At 39.8% G+C, this 20,546-nt stretch overlaps 1 protein-coding gene and 1 long non-coding RNA gene across 3 annotated transcripts; one reads left to right on the forward strand and one right to left on the reverse strand.

Annotated features, from left to right (window-relative positions):
• Positions 1 to 1,004: 1,004 nt before the first annotated feature.
• Positions 1,005 to 16,414, reverse strand: LOC307159519. 2 transcript variants are annotated; one of them, XR_013821394.1, is made up of 7 exons: positions 16,335 to 16,414; positions 16,164 to 16,191; positions 14,884 to 15,010; positions 9,098 to 9,167; positions 6,196 to 6,983; positions 5,967 to 6,044; positions 1,005 to 2,924 (listed from the first exon to the last, which is right to left on the reverse strand). It is a non-coding gene; the product is annotated as an uncharacterized lncRNA (long non-coding RNA). The 2 variants fall into 2 exon arrangements; XR_013821395.1 differs by lacking the exons at positions 1,005 to 2,924; positions 9,098 to 9,167; positions 14,884 to 15,010; positions 16,164 to 16,191; positions 16,335 to 16,414 and having other exon boundaries at positions 5,972 to 6,044; positions 6,196 to 6,352; positions 6,880 to 6,976.
• actb2 (actin, beta 2) lies at positions 16,307 to 19,941 on the forward strand. The gene is made up of 6 exons (XM_079872584.1): positions 16,307 to 16,823; positions 18,128 to 18,257; positions 18,386 to 18,625; positions 18,934 to 19,372; positions 19,474 to 19,655; positions 19,745 to 19,941. The coding sequence occupies exons 2-6, from the start codon at positions 18,135 to 18,137 to the stop codon at positions 19,886 to 19,888; spliced, it is 1,128 nt and encodes a 375-aa protein (XP_079728710.1). The 5' UTR covers positions 16,307 to 16,823; positions 18,128 to 18,134; the 3' UTR covers positions 19,889 to 19,941.
• The last annotated feature ends 605 nt before the right edge of the window (positions 19,942 to 20,546 follow it).

Here is a 20,546-nt window from a genome sequence, read left to right on the forward strand (position 1 = left end):
AATTAAATGCACCAAGTCGCAAACGATCCACGATGTGATACCAGTCAAAAACAATGCCACCTAATCAGAATGGCATTCAAAAGTGAAGAATGGTGCTGTTTTGTTCAGTTCTGAGGAGCAGCACTGGATGAACTGCTTTCCAACTGCAGCTCCTTCATCACGCCTCCACTGCTCAACAAAAGGGCATGCCCGAAACCACTGGGGAGCTCTCCACACCTCCAGCGGCTGGGGTGAAAGGTCACAGGCTTGTTTTTGTGGAGGCCCCAAGTCTGCTAGAGCACTCGCCTCCTCTTTCCCTCCTGCCATTGTCATGCCAGCAGGAAAACGGTTGCTCTGCCTGAGCCAAAAGCAGCAAAGCCGGCAGGAAAAAAAGCAAAGCTTCTCCAAAGGGAGAGGCGGGGAGTGAGTGTCCTGTTTAATTCATCACTCCAGCAGCGGTGGGTTAGCCCCTCCACCCAGACTGCAGTACTCCGAAGTGCTGAATAACTGACGGGGCTGCCCTACATCTGCAGCAGGGGCTCCTGAGTGTGGCGTGAGTGAGTCTGAGGCAGCAGGCGGCAGAAAGCGCTAGAGATTACGCTCCGAGCGGGCTGATATAGGTCAGTCAGACCCTGAGACATGCAGCAAGAGAGGAGGAAAGGCGGTCGTACCGCAGAGATGAGGAGAGAGTGAGGGGAGGGGTGACTGCAGTGTGCGCCACTGACCGCATGAACTAGTAAATGCGCGAGCCCGTCGGAAGGTGGCTTCTGTGCCTGCAGATGCAAATCTCCCTCAATATCAAGACTCAGCACACAGGCATTTTATGATGATGTCGAGCATCATAATCGCCTTTACTGACCCTGCATGCTCCACTTCAGTAAATGAAATTTCATGACACACAAAAAGGGCCGCTGGATTACAGTGCTGACATCGCCTGATCAAATAAAGCTATACAAGGAGCCTGAGACTGTGATGTCTGATTCGGCAGATGGAAAATATTGTACATAGCAGACATTATTAAACTGAAGTACATTTATTGTTTTTCTGCGGTTTTATATGACAATTTCTTAAAAATAAGTTTGTTTAAACTAATTTTTAGTACATTCTCACATATTATACTATAACCATCTTAAGTTCATTCAGGAAGGATATCATTTGCCATTACATTCCTAATCCAGGTTGTTGTGACCATGTGGATATAGTAAACAAATAATCCACTTACGATTTAACAAATGGTTTTCTTATCAGCACAGCTGTCTTTGAGACTTGCTGATTGCATACTCCTAATAGAAAGATAAAGTAGATCCCATGGTGTGAGAGATAAGGTGCTCATTCTGTGTCCAAATAACATACTGAGAAAACTGTTGGCAGTGAAATCATTACCAAAAGAGAATAGGAAAACAATGACATGTCTATTTAATTTAATCTAATCACACAATTCAAAGATGCTTATAGTGGGATCCAAACGTCTGGGACCACTTCCATTTACATTCCATTCCATGCTAGTTGATCATTTAATTCATTTTCCTTTTCCATTGCAAAATATACAAACAAATGTATGTCTCATTATTTGGATTGTCCCTCTTTGTCTTCCCTCTCGATGACAGCAGTACTTGGTCTGCATGAACTCCGTGAGTTTGTGTAAATGTTCTCCAGCATGATTTGGGATAAATTGGAAAGAGCATCTTGAGCTTCAATGGATGAAGAACATCTGACCGTCAGTACAGAGAGTCACACGATCAATTTAATTAAGTGCTAAGTGTGCAGCAAGACTGGCAGAAGCTTCATTTGTGGTGTGGGTTTAGTGGTTATGGGTACAGAGTGGAAACCAGGTTGAGTTGATGTCCTCAGCCCTGGTATCCAGTATGGGTGATCTGTCAATTGTTCCCTCCTGTGAATCCCCTCCACCACCACAACCACCTCCTCCAGATCAGCCTGCACTCCCCCGCCTGCAGAGCCCATTAGATGCCCCACATGAAAGCGTCTGAATGGGCTCTTTCAGATTAGCACTGATCCCACATTGTTTATGCGGAGTAATTAGAAGCACACAGGAAAGCCCGGAGGTTAATTACAAAAGACTGGATTAAAGTCATATCTCTGTCATGTCTAAACAAGCAATGCACTACAATGCACTCAGCGACCCCAAACTATTTTTCTTGTTGCATCCTATATTTTCTGTTGTCTATAGTGTGAGATTTCTGCGCAATTTCTGCGAAACTATGTTCAAGTGTATGCATATGAAATTGAGATCAGAACAATTAAACACATCACCTTTAAAAAGAGACCAATATTCAAAATTTAGAACTGTAAAATGACACTTTTCTATCACTGACAGGATATCTTTTTTTTTTTCATCTTTGCCTATTTTAAAACATTCAAAACATTAAACTAAATTAATTAAAACATTCAACTATACATTTCTAAAACTGCTGTTATTTTTAATGGATAGTTCAACCCAAAATGAAATTGGTTCATCATTTACTCACCTTCAAATCATTTAAGAAATTCTTTCTTTTGCAGAGAATACAATAAAGATATGTTGAAGAATGCAAAATACTAAAACTTTTCTCAAAATATCTTCTTTTATGTTCCACAGAAGAAAGAAAGTCTGGAACAACATGAGGGTGAGTGATGGCAGAATTTTAATTTCTGGGTGGATTATCCCTTTATCATGACTGGCAGTTCCTTATTACATCCGAGTATCAAGTGAGACCCACTCCCTCAGTTTTCACTCACGCACAGCAGATTTTCCGGATGAATGAAACCGGAGAGGGTCAAATCAAACGGGGCTGCACCACAGAACAAATAAAACACAACTCTGCTCTCCTCCTTGGCCCTGGATCCCCTTACACGCTGCCCTTGGCTCCATTGATCTTCATGTGCAGAGTGTGTCAGAGGGATGAAGAACAGGATCTGAGGAGCTGGAATGCATGTCCTCGAAGCTGCTGATATAGAGATGATAGAGCTCAAGGTCAGGGTGGCAGTAAAACACAGACAATAACCTTTAACAGTTAGTTGATGCATGATGTGTCATTATTAAGAAGAAATGACAAATAACCATTAAGCTAAGCTCCATTATTGACGATAAATTACATTGCAATCACAATGTCTGACTGAACCAGTTGTCACACTGACATGGTTTCCATTTGGGTGCAGCGTCATGTGGATTTTGTGGCTGACTGGGGCTCTGCTGTGCCCTCTACCGACCCTTTAGTGCAACTGCATCACTTATAATTACTGCCAGGCCACATGTCTGAATACCAAGGACCCAAGAAGTATTTGGACACTTAAGTCTCTCACACACACACAAAAAATGCAACAGTGTTATTACTTTGCTATAGGACATCTGTGTAAACTCGATGGGAAATAACTTCATACATGTACTAAAATCCCACTGAGACCAGTTGATTATGTTACTTTGTAAGAAAAGTTAAAATAGTACAAAGGAAAGCTCTAAAGTCATTTGTGGCAGATGCCATTTGATCTGATGCATTATTATCTAATGCAAAACCATTTATACGTTTAAAGTGTGGTGCTTTTTGGGGCAGCTGTATGTAAAATGTTTTAAAACTATATTGTTATATAATTTTAATCAAATATTGTGCATAACATGTTTAAATATATATGCATGCACTCATTATTAATTTGATAATATCAAGCGAGCCCTATAACATCCACTGCCATTCATGCTGTGAATGAGGACAATGAATGACATATCTACTTTTTGAGGTGTAACCAAAGCCTTCATATCATGTGCTTGTCTGAAGATTCCCGCTGCATGGCTTCCCTCCCCCTCTGTCCTCACTCAGCTCTCTGTCTCCACGGGGTAAATAAGGTATTTTATATGCTAATGATATGCTCTGGTCCAACAAAGAGCTTCTGCTCTCATGTGGGGACTGATTCTTTAGACCATTCACAACCAGCTGTTTGCTCTCTTTCTCCACACATATTGGACCAGTTATTAGACATTAAATTAAACTAAATATTTAAGAACTAGATTAAAGCAGCTCTAAAGAAGATGCCAAGGAGATGGTATTTAAAACTGCCTCAATTATTGAAGCTGTCTTCTCAACATTTTAATGTTGTAACTCTCTATCATGAATAAAAATGATATTATCATTGACACTGATGCCAGTCAGAGTCTCTTATCAAGTGTCATATCCTTTATATCCCACATCTGTTCAGAGTGATGTTTCATTAACATCTGGCACAGATGGCCAAACACATACTGATATCAGAGAACAATCTGCAAGGTTCATGTCCATTGTCTCATTTTGGCAGACACTCTTTTTGTTGATTGTCTGATTGTTTACTGTGAAACTGTGCCAAAATCCCTTTCTCTATATTAGGGTTGTCTTCGAACAGTTCTCAGAAAAAAAAAAAAAAAAAAAAAAAAAAAAAAAAAAAAAATTATATAATGTCAATAATGTCACTTAAATGGCAATGCAAATGACCTGTTAATTGTCATTTAAGTGAAATTATTTAACTTAAATATACGAGCTTGATAAAAATTATCATTCTAGAAGAAAAATTCAGATGGCACTTAGAGGCTTTTGCATCTGAACTCTGCATATATATATATATATATATATATATATATATATGGTAAAATATGCATGAAAATATGAACAAACGTTAAAATAGAAGCCTATACGATGTCCTCCCAGCTCACCATGCCCTCATGCAGCCCCATGCTTTCCACATGTATCAGAGAGTAGTGGGGGTGACCAGTGGCCAGCTGTAGGCCTGTAGGTTGAAGCTGGTGAAGGAAAGTGGCCTGCAGGCACCACCCTCTCATCTCACGCTGAGCCAAGTCTTTGTGATCTGAGATCCTGGCTTACCACTGCCCATCTGTCCAGCTCCCAAAAACACACATTCGCTCATTCATTAGTCAAACTGCAATCTGCTTTCCGTGGCACACATCTACCTGGCTCCAGTCCACATGTGTTATCATCACATCCCATCAGAGAAACAATATTTGGTCAAAGGGAAGATCCGAGTACTTGGGAAAAAAAAGAGCACAGCCAGTCTCCTTGCATACAAAACTGATGGTTTATGAAATATATGTAAAATTTTAGTGTATTTTGGGATGAATCATTGAATAAATGCTCTGAAGGAAGAATTCTGCCATCTATCTGTGGAGAAGTGCTACTGGCAGAGTTGACTGCAGCTTTCTTCTACAGCGAGAAAGAGATGTGCTTTACTATTAGGCCTATGCTTAAAACCCTCTCACTGATTCAGGCTTAAATTCTAGGGACAAGGACAACTATTGCCAGGATTTCACCTGTTATGCTACCTTGTCGGGAATACAGAGTGCTGAGAAATAATACTTATTTAAATCCTATGTCAAATCAAAGTATTTTACTAAAAACATACTCAACATAAAATCTAAAAAAAAAAGTCTAAAAAAATATATACATCAAGTTATTTAATTTATTATTATTATTATTTTTTACATAGGATGGGACATAGTAGGACAATATATAAAAAGACAACACCCTATAAACAGAATGAAAGCAACAAAGACAGTAGGATTTACATGTGATTATATGAAGTGTGGGTATGGTTGTATATCTCTATTCGATCTGTATCTATGTAAAGAAGAGTGGAAACAAGAAATGCTCCCCTTTCAAAGTTTTTTTCTCTAGATAGCACAGCATTCCTCACTGATAATAATCACAGAAAACACAAACAAATATTTGAATATGGTAAATGTGTTATTTTAACATCCTCTTCCCTTGAACTGGCCCAAATATTCCATTTGCTATACAGAAATATCATCTAATATGGGAAGTCTTAATGTTCACAGTAATGTGTGGCTCTAGCTGGTCAAACTTAATTTTTTGAACTGATTTCTCTTTGGAACACAGGATGAGAGAGAAGAGAGGAGAAGGAGAGACAGAGAAAGTAAAAAAAAATAAAAAAAATAGAAAGAGAGAGATGGAAAAAAACAGGATAAAGATTTCCAAACATATTTTGCCACTTACCCGCTGTCAACCTTCAGTTGCCTTTTTAGGTAGTGTGGCATGTGTTGAAGGCATAGGCGGGATGAGGGTAGTGCTTACCTGTAGTAAACACAACAGTCAACGGGATGGCTAAAGAGATTAGGGGATTGTGGCTTCCCCCAGCTCAATTCAAACAGTCATAAAGTAAAGCAATGTGGCAGCTAATTAGCTGGGACTGTCGGCTCCAAGAGGGAAACCTGTCTGTGGTTACCTGGCCTGAGCTCCTGGCTCTCTCCGCCCCTCCCATCATGCCCACAGACTGGATTTCCTTTTTAGGGCATAGCTGTCACAGACCTTCAGCAGGCTCCTTGCTTCCTTTCCTATTCAATTCACAGTATCCTTTGCCATCTCTCTCTTTCTGTCAGAATCTGTCAAAGTTTCTGTCAAAGTATTTGATGCTAGTTTCAGGTTTTATTGGTATGGTAAACAACTCAGAAAAGCTGAGAATAAACTGCAAAATAATGGTGCATTCAAGTCATGTCGGAAAGATTGCAATTATGAGTTGGAAATTGGAAACTCGGGATTTTCTTTGAGAGTTTCTGAGATGGGAGAGTCAATGAAGCGATGGATGATAGTGGAAGTGATTGATGCAGCAGCTGTAGTTGATAGTAAATTTGTTTAAATGTATGAAATTACTATTTATTATTTACAATAAAACTAGTTGTGTGTAGTACAAAATATGATATATGTGATTAATGTGATAGTATCTATGTGATAGTTTATATGTGAATAATATGATAGTATAATATATAACAATTGTTTACGGAATCTTTATAAATTGAACACACTTGATGCACATTCTTTATTCATCATTTTGTAAAAGTAGAGTTAAAACACCTTTTTTGCAGAAAATGGACATGACCATCTTGCTCAGAACAAACTGATTTGGACACACCTGACATCATAACTACGAATTCCCAACTAACTTCCCAGGAGGTCTTGAACGCACCAATAGTCCTGATCCATGAGGCCAGTATATGTGCACGAGTGACGATGACTCTGAAATGATCACAGATATTCAGAGAAAAAAAGACTTATGATTTGTTTTGTTGAAAGTGATTTTATCAACAGTTCTTCTGTAACTGCCATCAATCTGTAAAATCATCAATGTATATCAAAATGCAAGTTTAAATGTACAGAACTTCTTGAGATAAACAAAATAAATGAATAATATAACATAATATACACTATTTGTTGAAGTGTTCACTTAGGCTAAATATACACTTAAAATATGAAAAGGATTTGGAAGAAATTTGCCCTGTCACTATGTCCCTGTATGTAAACTATATCACTATGACAGTCACACTCCTGTTCCAGGGCCTTTAGCCCCAGGTTGCCCTTGCAGATTTGTAATCAAAACAAACTTAGTCAGCTTTCCTTGACACAAATGATGATGTTTCATCAATATTCAATAGGAAAACTCTCTCTGCAAATTAATATTTCATTTAAACATTCATGACCTCCATCCACACTTTACATGACAATGGTTTTCCACAGTGCTCTTTTTCCTTTCTTACAGGAAGCAATATTTACACAGAGTCAAAACAGGTGAAGTGACATCCGCCCTCATCCAGTAAACAGAGTATCAGCCAGTCAGTCACACATAAAGAGTTGTGGTGGGGATGGGCACACAGTATGAACACAGACCCTCTCAGACTTGGTCTGTAGGAAAATAAATACTTTTCTATGGCTTAGCAAGATTATCGCTGCAGTCAAGGTACCCTTAAAGGCCTCTGACTGACCCTCTATTGCCTGCGGCACTTGGCTTGACTGTGTTTTTAGGGAGGGAGGGAGAGAATGAAATGCTGCTGAAAGAGAGGGGATCAGGGCGGAGAGGCTTCCCAGTGCAGAGGCAGAGCTAATAGAGAGAGAGGGTAGGCAAAGGGCCAGCCAGAATACTAAATGTCTCAATTGTAATACCCTAGAAAACAGCAGAGCCCCTAAAAACAGGCGTGCCTCCCCTTTTTTGAATTGTTCATGCAGTGGAAAGAGTGCTTACCAGAGAAGGCGTGTGAAAAGCTGGTTGCATTACAGTCAAAAAGAAGGTCATGGTATGGAAGATTCAGTTCGAGCTTTAACAAAGTCTGAATGTGAATAATTAATAGCATTAAATCCTGGATGACGTAAATCAAATTATTAGACTTAAATGCTAAGCCTCCACTTGAATGCATGATTCCTGAACTGCAAGTCAGTGAGGTTTAAAGCTTTCTAAATATCAGCAGCCTTTATGTGCACTTTGCTGCCTCATTACATTGTTAACGGGCCCCCGTCTTCCAGCTGTGTAAAACGAACATTATGTAACATGAGGAAGAGGGAATGTTATTCCTGACCTACATTCTGTATGTTGGGTATGCCTGCACTGAGGGATGTCTTGAACTATAGTGCTTACTCTCACTGTGTTTAGTTTGTTTGTGTTTAGTCACATCATTTGGAGACCTTAAAAAAAGTTCTTAAAGACATTTGTTTTTTTTTTGGATCCATTAAGGTATTATTTTGTGTGTGTGTGTGTGTGTGTGTGTGTGTGTGTGTGTGTGTGTGTGTGTGTGTGTGTGTGTGTGTGTGTGTGTGTGTTTATTCGTTTTTTTTTTACTGGCTACATGAGCTGTATGTGTTTAAACACTAATCAGGTTTATATGGAAGCTTGTCTCCTCCACAGAAAAGGTAATTGTGACTTTTTATCTCACAATTCTGACTTTATAACTCACAATTCTGAGAAAAAAAAAAAAATTGTGTTATGAACTCTGAATTGCAAAAAAGTCAGAACTGTGAGATAAAAAGCTGCATTTACTTTTTTTTATTCCATGGCAGAAACCAGCTTCCATATATTTAAATAAATAAATAAATATATTTCCCAATGTTTCTTAATACTGTACACTTTGCTCACATACATTAAATGGTTAATGCACATTTGAGTGGTACTGTACACTTTGCTGAGTGGTTGTGTCACGGAGGCTACACCATCGTCCACACCAGACCCTTCAGCACCCACTCGTTCAGCCTCACCTGAATACTAATTGCACAAACCTCCTCCAGCTCATCAGTACACCGCATATAAGCAGTCATACTTCCCTTCACCATTGTCTGGTCTCGTTGATACCAACCGTTCAACTTACCTGACTCTCGACCTGTTTGCTACACATGTGATCCTTCAGTTCTGATCATCCGTCTTCCACTCATCAGCATCTACAAAGAAACAGAGACTGTTACGATTGAGCTAAGTTAATTCAAACGATCTGCATACCATCTACTCACCTGTTTGTTTCGCCTACTCATTAATAAACCTTGTCTACTACATTACCTGTATCCTTCTGTCCGCTGACGTGTTGTTGACTGATACAAGTGCTTAACTCTTAATTACAGGGTCGTCAGGGTCAGCTTTCCATGAGCCTATAAGATTTAGTTACATAAGAGCTGCAGGTAATTCTAGTGGGTGCTCAGGGAACGTCTTACTGTGCCTCCATAAAAGTAGACTTTGACATGGGCAAGCATTCACACAAAACCACACTTTTATCCCACTATGTCAAGTTGATGATTACCATGAATATCAGCCATATTCACCCTAGCAAATCTTTTGAGTCAAGAATCATGTGCACAGCATATCATTTTCCTCTCTACAGAACAGTTGTGGCATTGTGCAATGAACACGCTGAGACTTAAACATAATTCTTTACAACCAAAACTGGATCTTTATTGGCTAACGTGGTCACTTGCATTTGTTTTTTCGGCCTTTTGTGTCTCTCAATCTTAAACATGACTCTGGTTCAGTCAATAATCAACAGCAATTAAACAATCTGCTGAGAGGAATTTACCGCCTCATAACACAAAGGAAAAGCTGCCGTGGTCACATCCACAAGTCAATTCTGAAGATATATGACTTCTGTTGCAACACAATGCCATTTCCTCTCGCAAATCCAGCTGAAGGAAGTGACAAGCGACCCCAAACTCCTTTAAAAACCTCAGCCGCTGAAGAAACTATTAGCATATTATGTCATGGAACTTTTTGAAGAAAGAGGCAAAACGGAGAGCTGTCCGAGCTTACAAGGCAAGAGTCGCACGCCTTCAGAGCCCCAGCAAAACACAAGCTGAGTGTGCAATGAATGAGATGCATGCTTTGATGACTAAGTTTGGCAATCACTACCTGCTAGTCCTCTCCATATATGGAGCCTGAGAAGTTGGAGTTAAAGCTTAGCTCCGCCCACCGGCTCTCTACTAGCAATTGTTTGCTGTCTATACAGTTTAAGGAGGGGACAAGTATGAGAGTGATGGTGAAAGAATGAGAATGCGTGCATGTTTGGGAGAGGCAGATTAAGAGTGAGACCGATTCTGAAAGGGAATAAGAGACTGTTGATAGTATATCTGTGCTTAATGTACTGTGTCAAGCATAAGTGTGTGAAAGTGCAATGTGAGCGAGTGCTGTTGATAGGACATAGCAAAAAACAGAGAGATGAAATCAGCTATCTGAAGTTGAGACATCATCAGTCATCATTGCTCTGCCAAGGCTGACTATATATGGATATGACCTTCGCTGTCATCATTTTAAACCACTTCCTACTTACTCATAGTGAGGCAGATTGAAGGCAAACCTTCATTTCTTTTTTTCACTAAAAGAATGAACGAGGAACACTCAAAAAACAAAAAAGAAATCCAACTATTAAATACTATAAAGGGATATCAGGAACTTTACTGTATATTGTGACGGTTGGATTTACATAAGATATTAAAATATGCAAGCATGTGTGAATGAAAGAGATTGTTTTCTATTGGTTTAATCCAGAAGTAAAAAAATCTTATTTCTTTAATCAAAACTCCCCAGTATCTTTGACCAAGTGCTGCTTCATTCATTAGGCCCAGAAGTTTCAATCTGATTTCCATGAGAAAGCCCCATGTGACAAAGGCCTTGAATTCTTGACATTGTTACCATGTGACACACTTAAAGATTTCCTTTTATGGCGGTTGCTGTTACATCGACCAGAGGGCGAGGCCTATCACAGCCAAAGTGCACAAACGCTCTACAGCAAAAGCCCTTGAGGAAATAAATATGAAGAATCCTTTTGCGGACAAAGTTTGAGGGGGAAAAATGCAGCACATGCCAAGCAGGATTTCTTGCTATATTGTATCTTATCTCTCTGCATCTAAATTCTTAACATATCTGGTGATGTCATGGGTTTCTGTCATATTTAAATGACATACATAGTTTCACAGGCCTGAATGTGTGTAAAAATATTTTACTTTAACAAAACATGCTTTTCATACTTATTTACATGTAAATGACGCTATATTACACTAGTTAAATGTACATTGCGTGTACGTTTTTCATACATTTACAAAAGATACTCTTTCCGCTGGGCATTATTCAGAGCTCTGCGCCACACCTGTGCCGTAAAAGCTCCCAAATTGTTCTACAAGAAAGGACTTGTCTATTGCTTCTCATTCACAATCAGTGCCTCTGGAGTCACTGAGGAAAGAGCAAAAGACTTGTAAGGATTGTGGCAAAAGTTTACCAGTCATAACAAACCTCAGGATAAGGTTATGTTAATGTTATGTTCAGCTAAGTCACAAAATAAAGTGATTTTTGTTTTGTTTTGTAGCATTACATTAATGACTGATAAAATGAGTTGTACATATATGCCTTTATAAACTTAGACCAGATTCAGCTAAAAGTCATCAAAAAACAGTTTGTGTGCTGTAATGTTGCTTTTTACACATCAGTATGAGAGTGAGGCACATACTACTCAGATGTACATTCCTGAGTAAAGCTCTCTCCACACCAACATATTTGAATGTGATTTCCTGTGCAAACTTGCAAAAGAAATGACATCCCTTAAAAAAAATCACTTCCTGTAAGACATGCGTAGATCATTTCCTTATTTGGCAACTAACAATGGCCTTTAGTTTTCAGGCTGTGGAATTTGAATCTTTTAAGGAAGGAGCTGTATTTTAATGAACATATTTTCTTGACTGGGTCAAATCTGGATCTTTTTAAAGTAAAAGTTAAGAAAAATATGTGTTAGGGAGAATGGCAGTTGTTTAGTAGTTAATTATTTGGTCAATGCTCAGCTGTTGGTTAGACTGAAAGAGGTATTGAATCTCAGTGGAGAGTTGGTGTATGTTTTGTGCACAGATGAGCCAATATAGGTCTCTGCCAATATTAATGTTGGACTTGAGACAAAACTGTTAGTCTAGCCAGAGATGTTGTGAGTGTCACACCTCATCAGTTTCACACAGGCATCACTCAGGAATGGCAGATATTTCATGCACAAGTGACATTCATTGAAACTCTTGAGAATAAAAGGTCTGATGAATAGGGTAATTACAAAATGACAGCAAGTTTTCATTACAATATTTAGATATAGGTTCTGGTGGAGCCAACATGACTGACATGATTAGCATAGGCTAGTCTGGTAATTTTTAAAAACATTTTCTGAAGACAAAGCTTTCTTGTCCTAAACTTGCTGAAGTTATGCTACAGTATTCTGCTTTGCTGCTAGGACGCTGTTATGCTGTTCTACGTAGTCTAGTCAAGTCAAGTCACCTTCATTTATACAGCGCTTTTTTACAATACAGATTGTTTTAAAGCAGCTTTACAGTGATAATAGGAAATTAATGCAACAAATATTGTTTTGGCTGTACCGCAGCTCTATAAGAAAGTCATTGTCCAGCTTAAGGGAGTTTTTGACTGATACATTTTTTGTTATAGTTGCTAAGTGGTTCTTAACTTGCCCAATTTAACAGAGCCCACCATAATGTTTCTATGAAATTTGCATGATATCATCATGCAATTTCCATAGAATAAACTGTGCAGGACCAATTATCAGCTAAAGTTTAATAATTATGGTTAAGGGGTTTTGAAAATGAGCACTATGCGCAATAGTAGTAGGGGCACATGCTTTATCCCCACTAATCATGACATTTTGTATGTGCTATTCAGGGTATGAATGATGATTTGCAACTGATGAGAGCAAATGTTCTGAAAGGATCATTTCCATTTTGCATTAAGTGTATGTTTGACCAAAGGTCATGAATGTCGAAACTGCTCTCAGATATATAAAATTCTATTAGAGTGCAGGATCTCTTTCCTGCTGGCATTACTCGACTTCCTGTGGCAGGCTTAAGCTATGCTGCTTGGCACAGTAATCTCTCCCATGCTGGTTTAAAGGCTGACTAAGTCTGGAGTGTGGACGGGCACGTCTGACTCATTCCAGGGCCAATCCCTGCTCAGCCCTCCTCTTGCGAGCAGACAGATGGTGGAGGGTAGATTAGCAGGCCTAGGGTCCTAGTAGAAAAGCAGATATTGCTAGACCCACGCTGTAGGCCCATCTCACATCCCCCTCTAGCTCTGGGTAAATCCCAGAGCATTTTGAGAAGAAAATTGCCGGCCACACAGTATACCAAAGTAGCCACTAGCCATGAATGAATCCTGCATTCCAGTATGTTAAATGATCATAAGCATGCATTGAGAATGCCTGGACTTAAAATGGTTAATATGGTTTTAATGCAATATCTGAAGCAGCATGCATATATTCTATCAATATAAGTTATTTATATCTCAGTCACAGGGAATGACCCCCTGCAGTAGTCACAGTGGGGTGCTAATAAGCCACTGATCTCCACTGATCAGTCAGCGCTGGAGTGAGCAGAGTTTTCTTAGTACACATTCTAGTACAAGAAGGTGCCAAAACAAATGCAGCATTAATTGGAGAGTTCACCCAAAAAATGTAATTATCATGTCGTCCCAAACTTGTATGACTTTTTCTTTCCTCTGTGGAACACAAAAGAAGATATTTTGAAGAAGGTGTTTTTGTCTGAATGTTTTAGAATGACTGTTTTGGAATGTATGGACCAAATCATTCAACAGTTGAAACATTCTTCTTTAATGTTCCAAGAAATAAAGGCACGCAGGATTGGAACAGCATTAGGGTCAGTGAATAATGACAAAGTTTTAATTTTTTGCTGAACTATTCCTGCTTTAAATGATGAAAATGACAAACACTAGGTGGGTACACAAAACTATATGTTGAAAAATGTGTGCAGAGACAGCCATAAATGGAAACTCTCTACTAGTTATTACAGCAAAGAGGAAATGAAAATTTGGGTATGGTAAGAGAGAACAGGCACAACTGTTATGCTGAGGAACACAAAAATGAGGAACGGTGTTTTATTTTCTTGGTCAGTATCAAATCCTGTTGCAAGTGGTTTGACAGCATAAACAAAGATATAAAACATTCACTGTCTGCTTTAGTCACTTTGGGAAATCATTTGGTTGAATGTAAAACCACCATAAATGTATCTCAAATCAAGCTTTCCCACATAATACTTGAGTCAGAGCAAAAACTGCATATAAGGAGACAGATGAGTGCATATGAATCCATTTGGGCCATAAAATGGGGGCTAATCCAATCTCTAGACTAAGAGGCCAGCTGGCAGTATAAATGTGACTTCCTTTCTAGCTTGAGTATTTGACTTTACTTACACACCATCAAGAAACCAAATATAAGTGAATCTAAAATCAATCTGTGGCAAATGGTGGCCTTCTGCTCAGCTTAAATGCTTGTTTCAAGATGAAAGTGTTTCTGTTTAACACTTAAAAGCAATGGAAAAAAACAGGCTAGTTTGGTGATTTGAATTGTTAAACTGAGTTTCATGCCAGACAGCAAACTACTAAATGCAACAGATTTCACAAAAGCAACACGCCCAGAAAGTGGTCCTTTGAGAAGAACTTCATGAATATATTCCTTATCATCATGTAGTGTGTTAGGAGAGCTTTGGTATCAGAAGTTAGATAAGAACTTATGAACTCTAAAGAACAATGACATTATCATGGTGACAACCCACAGCATAATTTTTATTGCTTTGGATATCTTATGTCATGGGGCAAAGCTGAAGATCATTAGGACAGTACCTTATTTAGAGATAAATGGGAGCGCTGAAATGGGGGAAGGCAGGCTGCTATCAGGGAAGGGTGGTGGTCCTCAGGGGAACTATGGACTCACAAAAGCACATCTGCTGTAACAAGACCCCAGTCCAACCTACAAAAGTTACAAAGAGAAGCATGGTTGTTCAAAGTAAAAAAAAAAAAAAACTGCCTGCATTGTAAGATTTATATCACATCACATAGTTTGATGCCTAGTTTCTATTTGCAAATGGTGTGTTTATAAGGGGGTATGGATGTTTGGCATTCTTTAAAAGAAATGTTGGGGGATGGGAGGAAGAGACTTGATGAGTCCATGATGTCCTGTTTGTAGATAAATCTTTCTTACTTTTATGCTTATAACCATTTTTTTCATGAAATCTCCTAATGCCACGCATTTCTGTTTAATTGCTGATGCTAGAATAATAATACAAAAATATTTATATTTATTGTGCATTGATAAGCCATAATCTATACTCAACTTATCACATCTAAGAACTTAAATCAAAGAAACTCATTGTACTTTTTGACAAAAAAAGCACTTGAAATGTAAAAACACTTTTGTAAAATGTGCTGTAAATGTTTTGAAGACAAAATAAATAAATATAATTCACAAAACCGCACTGTCCTCGGTATCAGCAAGAAATTTTGACATCAGCTGTTTTTGTTTATAACTCCCATCGAAGGCCATGTGCATTACTCCCAAGTTACACATTACAAAGTCACATGTAGCTCGCCAACATCACTTCTGCTCAATCACAGCCTTATCTATTATTCAAACTGTGGCAACATCTGAAATAAGCAAGAAATATTTTGTTTATGAAGTTGACCATGAATATCTTTACCGTTTTTTAAAACAACAAAAACAATGTTCTGAAGAATTATCATTATTATACATCTATCCAAACAAAAAGTCAAAGTTCATATGCCTGTATCATGATGATACATCAATAATGTGTAATATATTTTTGAATGAGAAACCAGACTTGCCCATGAAACATCTACAAGACAACATTATATTGGTCAAGACCAAGACTTGAATGCTGACATTTGACGTCATGTCTAATATAAACCTGGGCTAGGCCCACTTACAGCCATCAACAACTACTATACCTTTATCATCATCACCATGTAACATGCACACACCTATGCATGTAAAAATACTACTCCTGTAAAACAGGGAGTTTTGCTTAGGCAACTCACAATTACACAACAGGAATGCAAAGCCCCATTCATTCCTAGTTTCATTACAATTTCTTTGAAAACATTACCTAATGAGCTCAGACCAGTTAGTCGCTCCTACAGGAAACAACAGTCTTGTCACTTGGTTATCATCATTTCAATGAAAAATACCCCTATTTTGCATAGAAAAGTACTTGGTAGATTCCCACACAGAAGTATAATGGTATTATTGTGAATACAATAAGAAGTAAATGACCTACAGAGCTGCTGCTGTTAGATTGAAAATACAGCACAGGACCATGAAGGTGTCACTGTCCACCACTATGTTGCACTTGTAACCTTGCACAGACTTTTTGAAAGGTTTGAAGAGCCTTATCGTCGTTATCACAACAAAATACGAAATTACGTACGACTATTTATTACAATTCGCAAATAAAATGGTCACTTTTGATCAAAATCGCCTAGGCCTTATACTTCAACTAGTCTAGCTTCCCCTTCGTTCACTCTCAAGTTGCAAGAAAGCAAGTGTAGCAATGTGCACGCGACAGCCGGGTGTGTGACGCTGGACCAATCAGAGAGCAGAGCTTCGAAAGTTTACCTTTTATGGCTAGAGCCGGGCATGCACTGCCGTATAAAAGAGCTCGCCCAGCGTCTCGTCCTCACTTTGAGCTCCTCCACACGCAGCTAGTGCGGAATATCATCAGCTTGTAACCAATTCTCTTAAGTCGACAAACCCCCCCAAACCTAAGGTGAGTTAATTTTTCAGCTTTTAAAGCCTTTTATTGTATTTTAAGTTCATTAATATTAATTTAAATGTTTAACTAGAATGAATAAATAAAACTGGATGAAGTCGTTTGACCAAGTTTCCGGTCTTTTTGCTGTTAAATACCAACTCCTGCTTAAAAACGGCAGTTATTCTCTAGTATGTGGTTATTTTTATGTAAATGATTGCTGTATTATCATAACTTGATGCTCTGGACATGTCAGTAGGAAGTGACGGTAACGTTAACCGTTGTAGACACGACATTGAATGGGCCGGTGTGAAATAAGCGTTTAACGTTAAGTTACGTCTCTCAACATTAAGATGCGCTCTGGTTAACCGTGCTTCAACCGCTATTAACATGACTCTACAGTTTTAAGGGTGTTCGTGAGGCATGTTGTACACTTGATGGATAGCCGGCATGGGAAGTTCTTTGTGCATCAGGCAGCGCTGCAGCAGCAGGGTGTGACCTACTTTAGCTAGCCGGCTAACCAGCTCTCACCTCCCGTGAATCTGACATCTACTTAAAGTTATTCGATCTCTAAGTAATCAAATACTAATTATTAGTTCGCTTTCATCACAACCAACCGTTTTAGTGAATATTGACGCTTTAAATCGTAGTATGCAGCCCCTCAGTCTTTCATTAAGACTGAAGATTAGTGAAGCACTTCATATTCACGTTTCGAAATACAAGGTGTGGTCAGTTTTAGCAGTTGGTGTAAATTTTTGTTCTGGTTGCAATTAAAGTTTTATAATCGTGTCGAGCACTAACTTCGCTTAAATCTCATTGATAAGATTATAATATAAACTGAATCGGCTGATGATGGTGCTTTGGCGTGAAGTCTGCTCTATGGAGTCATTGAACTGACTGCAGATCTGTGACGCAGTAACGTTGGGCACACACCCGTCGAAATTCGGTTGTGTAATTGATACCAGGCGAGAATGGAAGAGGATGTAAAACTTAATTCTTGTAGAATTTAGGGAGTGTCCCTGGCGTGATGAATTTCGAAATCTGTTCCTTTTTACTGAACTCTGACTCTGGCTGAGTGCCACACCGCCGGCAGCCGCAAAGCGGCTCAATCCATTGCCTTTTATGGTAATAACTAGAGAATGCAGAGGGACTTCCTTTGTCTGGCATATCTGAGGCGCGTACTGTCACTCTAGCACCCGCTAGCGGTCAGACTGTAGAATGCAGCACGAAACAGGAAGTTGACTCCACATGGTCACATGCTCACTGACACTTTCTTTCATGGCAGCAGTGCACTTCTAAAACGTTTTCTCTCTCTTTTACAGTTTAGCCATGGATGATGAAATTGCCGCACTGGTTGTTGACAACGGATCCGGTATGTGCAAAGCCGGATTCGCTGGAGATGATGCTCCCCGTGCTGTCTTCCCATCCATCGTGGGTCGCCCCAGACATCAGGTGAGAGGCAGAGGATAAATAGATTTGGGCTGACCTGTAATGAGAATTATTTTCATACTTTAAAAAGTGAATTAACTTCCAGTTCCTAAACGTTTTACAAAAATTAACATTGCTTTCTTTGTTTACAGGGTGTCATGGTTGGTATGGGACAGAAGGACAGCTATGTTGGTGATGAGGCTCAGAGCAAGAGAGGTATCCTGACTCTGAAGTACCCCATTGAGCACGGTATTGTCACCAACTGGGACGATATGGAGAAGATCTGGCATCACACCTTCTACAATGAGCTGCGTGTTGCCCCAGAGGAGCACCCCGTCCTGCTCACAGAGGCCCCCCTGAACCCCAAGGCCAACAGGGAAAAGATGACACAGGTTGGTTTTCTTTGCTAGCAAATGGTGCATTGAAGTCTCTTGTCTGTCCTGTTATGTCATTTTAAGTTCTCCTTTTCATTCATCACTTCCTCCAGGCTTTGTTTCCTCTGAGCTCCTGAGTTTCTCATCTTTTGCTGGAAGCAGCAGGTTATCTATACTTCTGCCTGCCTGTTTGCAGTCTCCTGCACTCTTATTCTTTGTGCACTTTTGTTTCTTTACTCTGGATTTCCAACTAACCCCTGCATGGATGTGTGGATGGTGTGCTGTAAATATTTGAGCATCCGTTAACCTATCCTCTCTCTTTCCAGATCATGTTCGAGACCTTCAACACCCCCGCCATGTACGTTGCCATCCAGGCTGTGTTGTCCCTGTATGCCTCTGGTCGTACCACTGGTATCGTGATGGACTCTGGTGATGGTGTCACCCACACTGTGCCCATCTACGAGGGTTACGCCCTGCCCCATGCCATCCTCCGTCTGGACTTGGCTGGCCGTGACCTGACTGACTACCTCATGAAGATCCTGACCGAGAGAGGTTACAGCTTCACCACCACAGCTGAGAGGGAAATTGTCCGTGACATCAAGGAGAAGCTCTGCTATGTGGCTCTTGACTTCGAGCAGGAGATGGGCACCGCTGCTTCCTCCTCCTCCCTGGAGAAGAGCTATGAGCTGCCTGACGGACAGGTCATCACCATTGGCAATGAGAGGTTCAGGTGCCCAGAGGCCCTGTTCCAGCCATCCTTCTTGGGTAGGTTTCCTGACAAATATTACCTGGTGTGTGCATGTACACCAGATTTCATTTGAAGGAGAGTAGGAGAACGCTGATTAACCATTTGTCTTGCCCTGCAGGTATGGAGTCTTGCGGTATCCATGAGACCACCTTCAACTCCATCATGAAGTGTGATGTTGACATCCGTAAGGACCTGTATGCCAACACTGTATTGTCTGGTGGTACCACCATGTACCCTGGCATTGCTGACAGGATGCAGAAGGAGATCACATCCCTGGCCCCTAGCACAATGAAAATCAAGGTGAGCTTTGACCCTTGCCTTTTTATATCAGTCTGTAACTGAACACGCATGGCAACTCTGCATTGTGCTAATTGTCTGTTTCTCCTCAGATCATTGCCCCACCTGAGCGTAAATACTCTGTCTGGATCGGAGGCTCCATCCTGGCCTCCCTGTCCACCTTCCAGCAGATGTGGATTAGCAAGCAGGAGTACGACGAGTCTGGACCATCCATTGTCCACCGCAAATGCTTCTAAACGGACTGTTACCACTTCACGCCGACTCAAAATGCGCAGAGAAAAACTTCAAACGACAACATTGGCATGGCTTTTGTTATTTTTGGCGCTTGACTCAGGATCTAAAAACTGGAACGGTGAAGGTGACGGCAAGTTTTTTTTGGCAAATAAGCATCCCCGAAGTTCTACAATGCATCTGAGGACTCAATGGTTTTGTTTTGTTTCTTTAGTCATTCCAAATGTTTGTTAAATGCATTGTTCCGAAACTTATTTGCCTCTATGAAGGCTGCCCAGTAATTGGGAGCATACGTAACATTGTAGTATTGTATGTAAATTATGTAACAAAACTGTCTGGTTTTTGTACTTTCAGCCTTAAAATCTTGGGTTACTTTTTTTTTTTTCTTTGTTCCAAAAAAACGAAGCTTTACCATTCAAGATGTAAAGGTTTCCATTCCCCTGGGCATATTGTAAAAGCTGTGTGGAACGTGGCGGTGCCAGACACTTGGTGGGGCCAACCTGTACACTGACTAATTCAATTCCAATAAAAGTGCACATGTGTAAGACATCCTATTCCTGTGTGACTTCCTGTGTTGATGCTGAATGAACTTGCTCTGAAGTATCTTGGTAGACTCTTAATAAAACTAGTCTCACTTTTCTTGGAGTTATATCCATTTTATAA

Source organism: Squalius cephalus (assembly GCF_949319135.1).
Source record: "Squalius cephalus genome assembly, chromosome: 1".
Lineage (NCBI taxonomy): Eukaryota > Metazoa > Chordata > Actinopteri > Cypriniformes > Leuciscidae > Squalius > Squalius cephalus.

What these genes read in the sequence shown, in the direction of transcription:
- actb2 (XM_079872584.1), top strand. Translation starts at nt 18,135, where the DNA reads ATGGATGATGAAATTGCCGCACTGGTTGTTGACAACGGATCCGGTATG. An exon ending in GTTCCAGCCATCCTTCTTGG is followed by an intron (nt 19,373 to 19,473) that starts GTAGGTTTCCTG and finishes CTTGCCCTGCAG; the next exon opens with GTATGGAGTCTTGCGGTATC. An exon ending in CTAGCACAATGAAAATCAAG is followed by an intron (nt 19,656 to 19,744) that starts GTGAGCTTTGAC and finishes GTTTCTCCTCAG; the next exon opens with ATCATTGCCCCACCTGAGCG.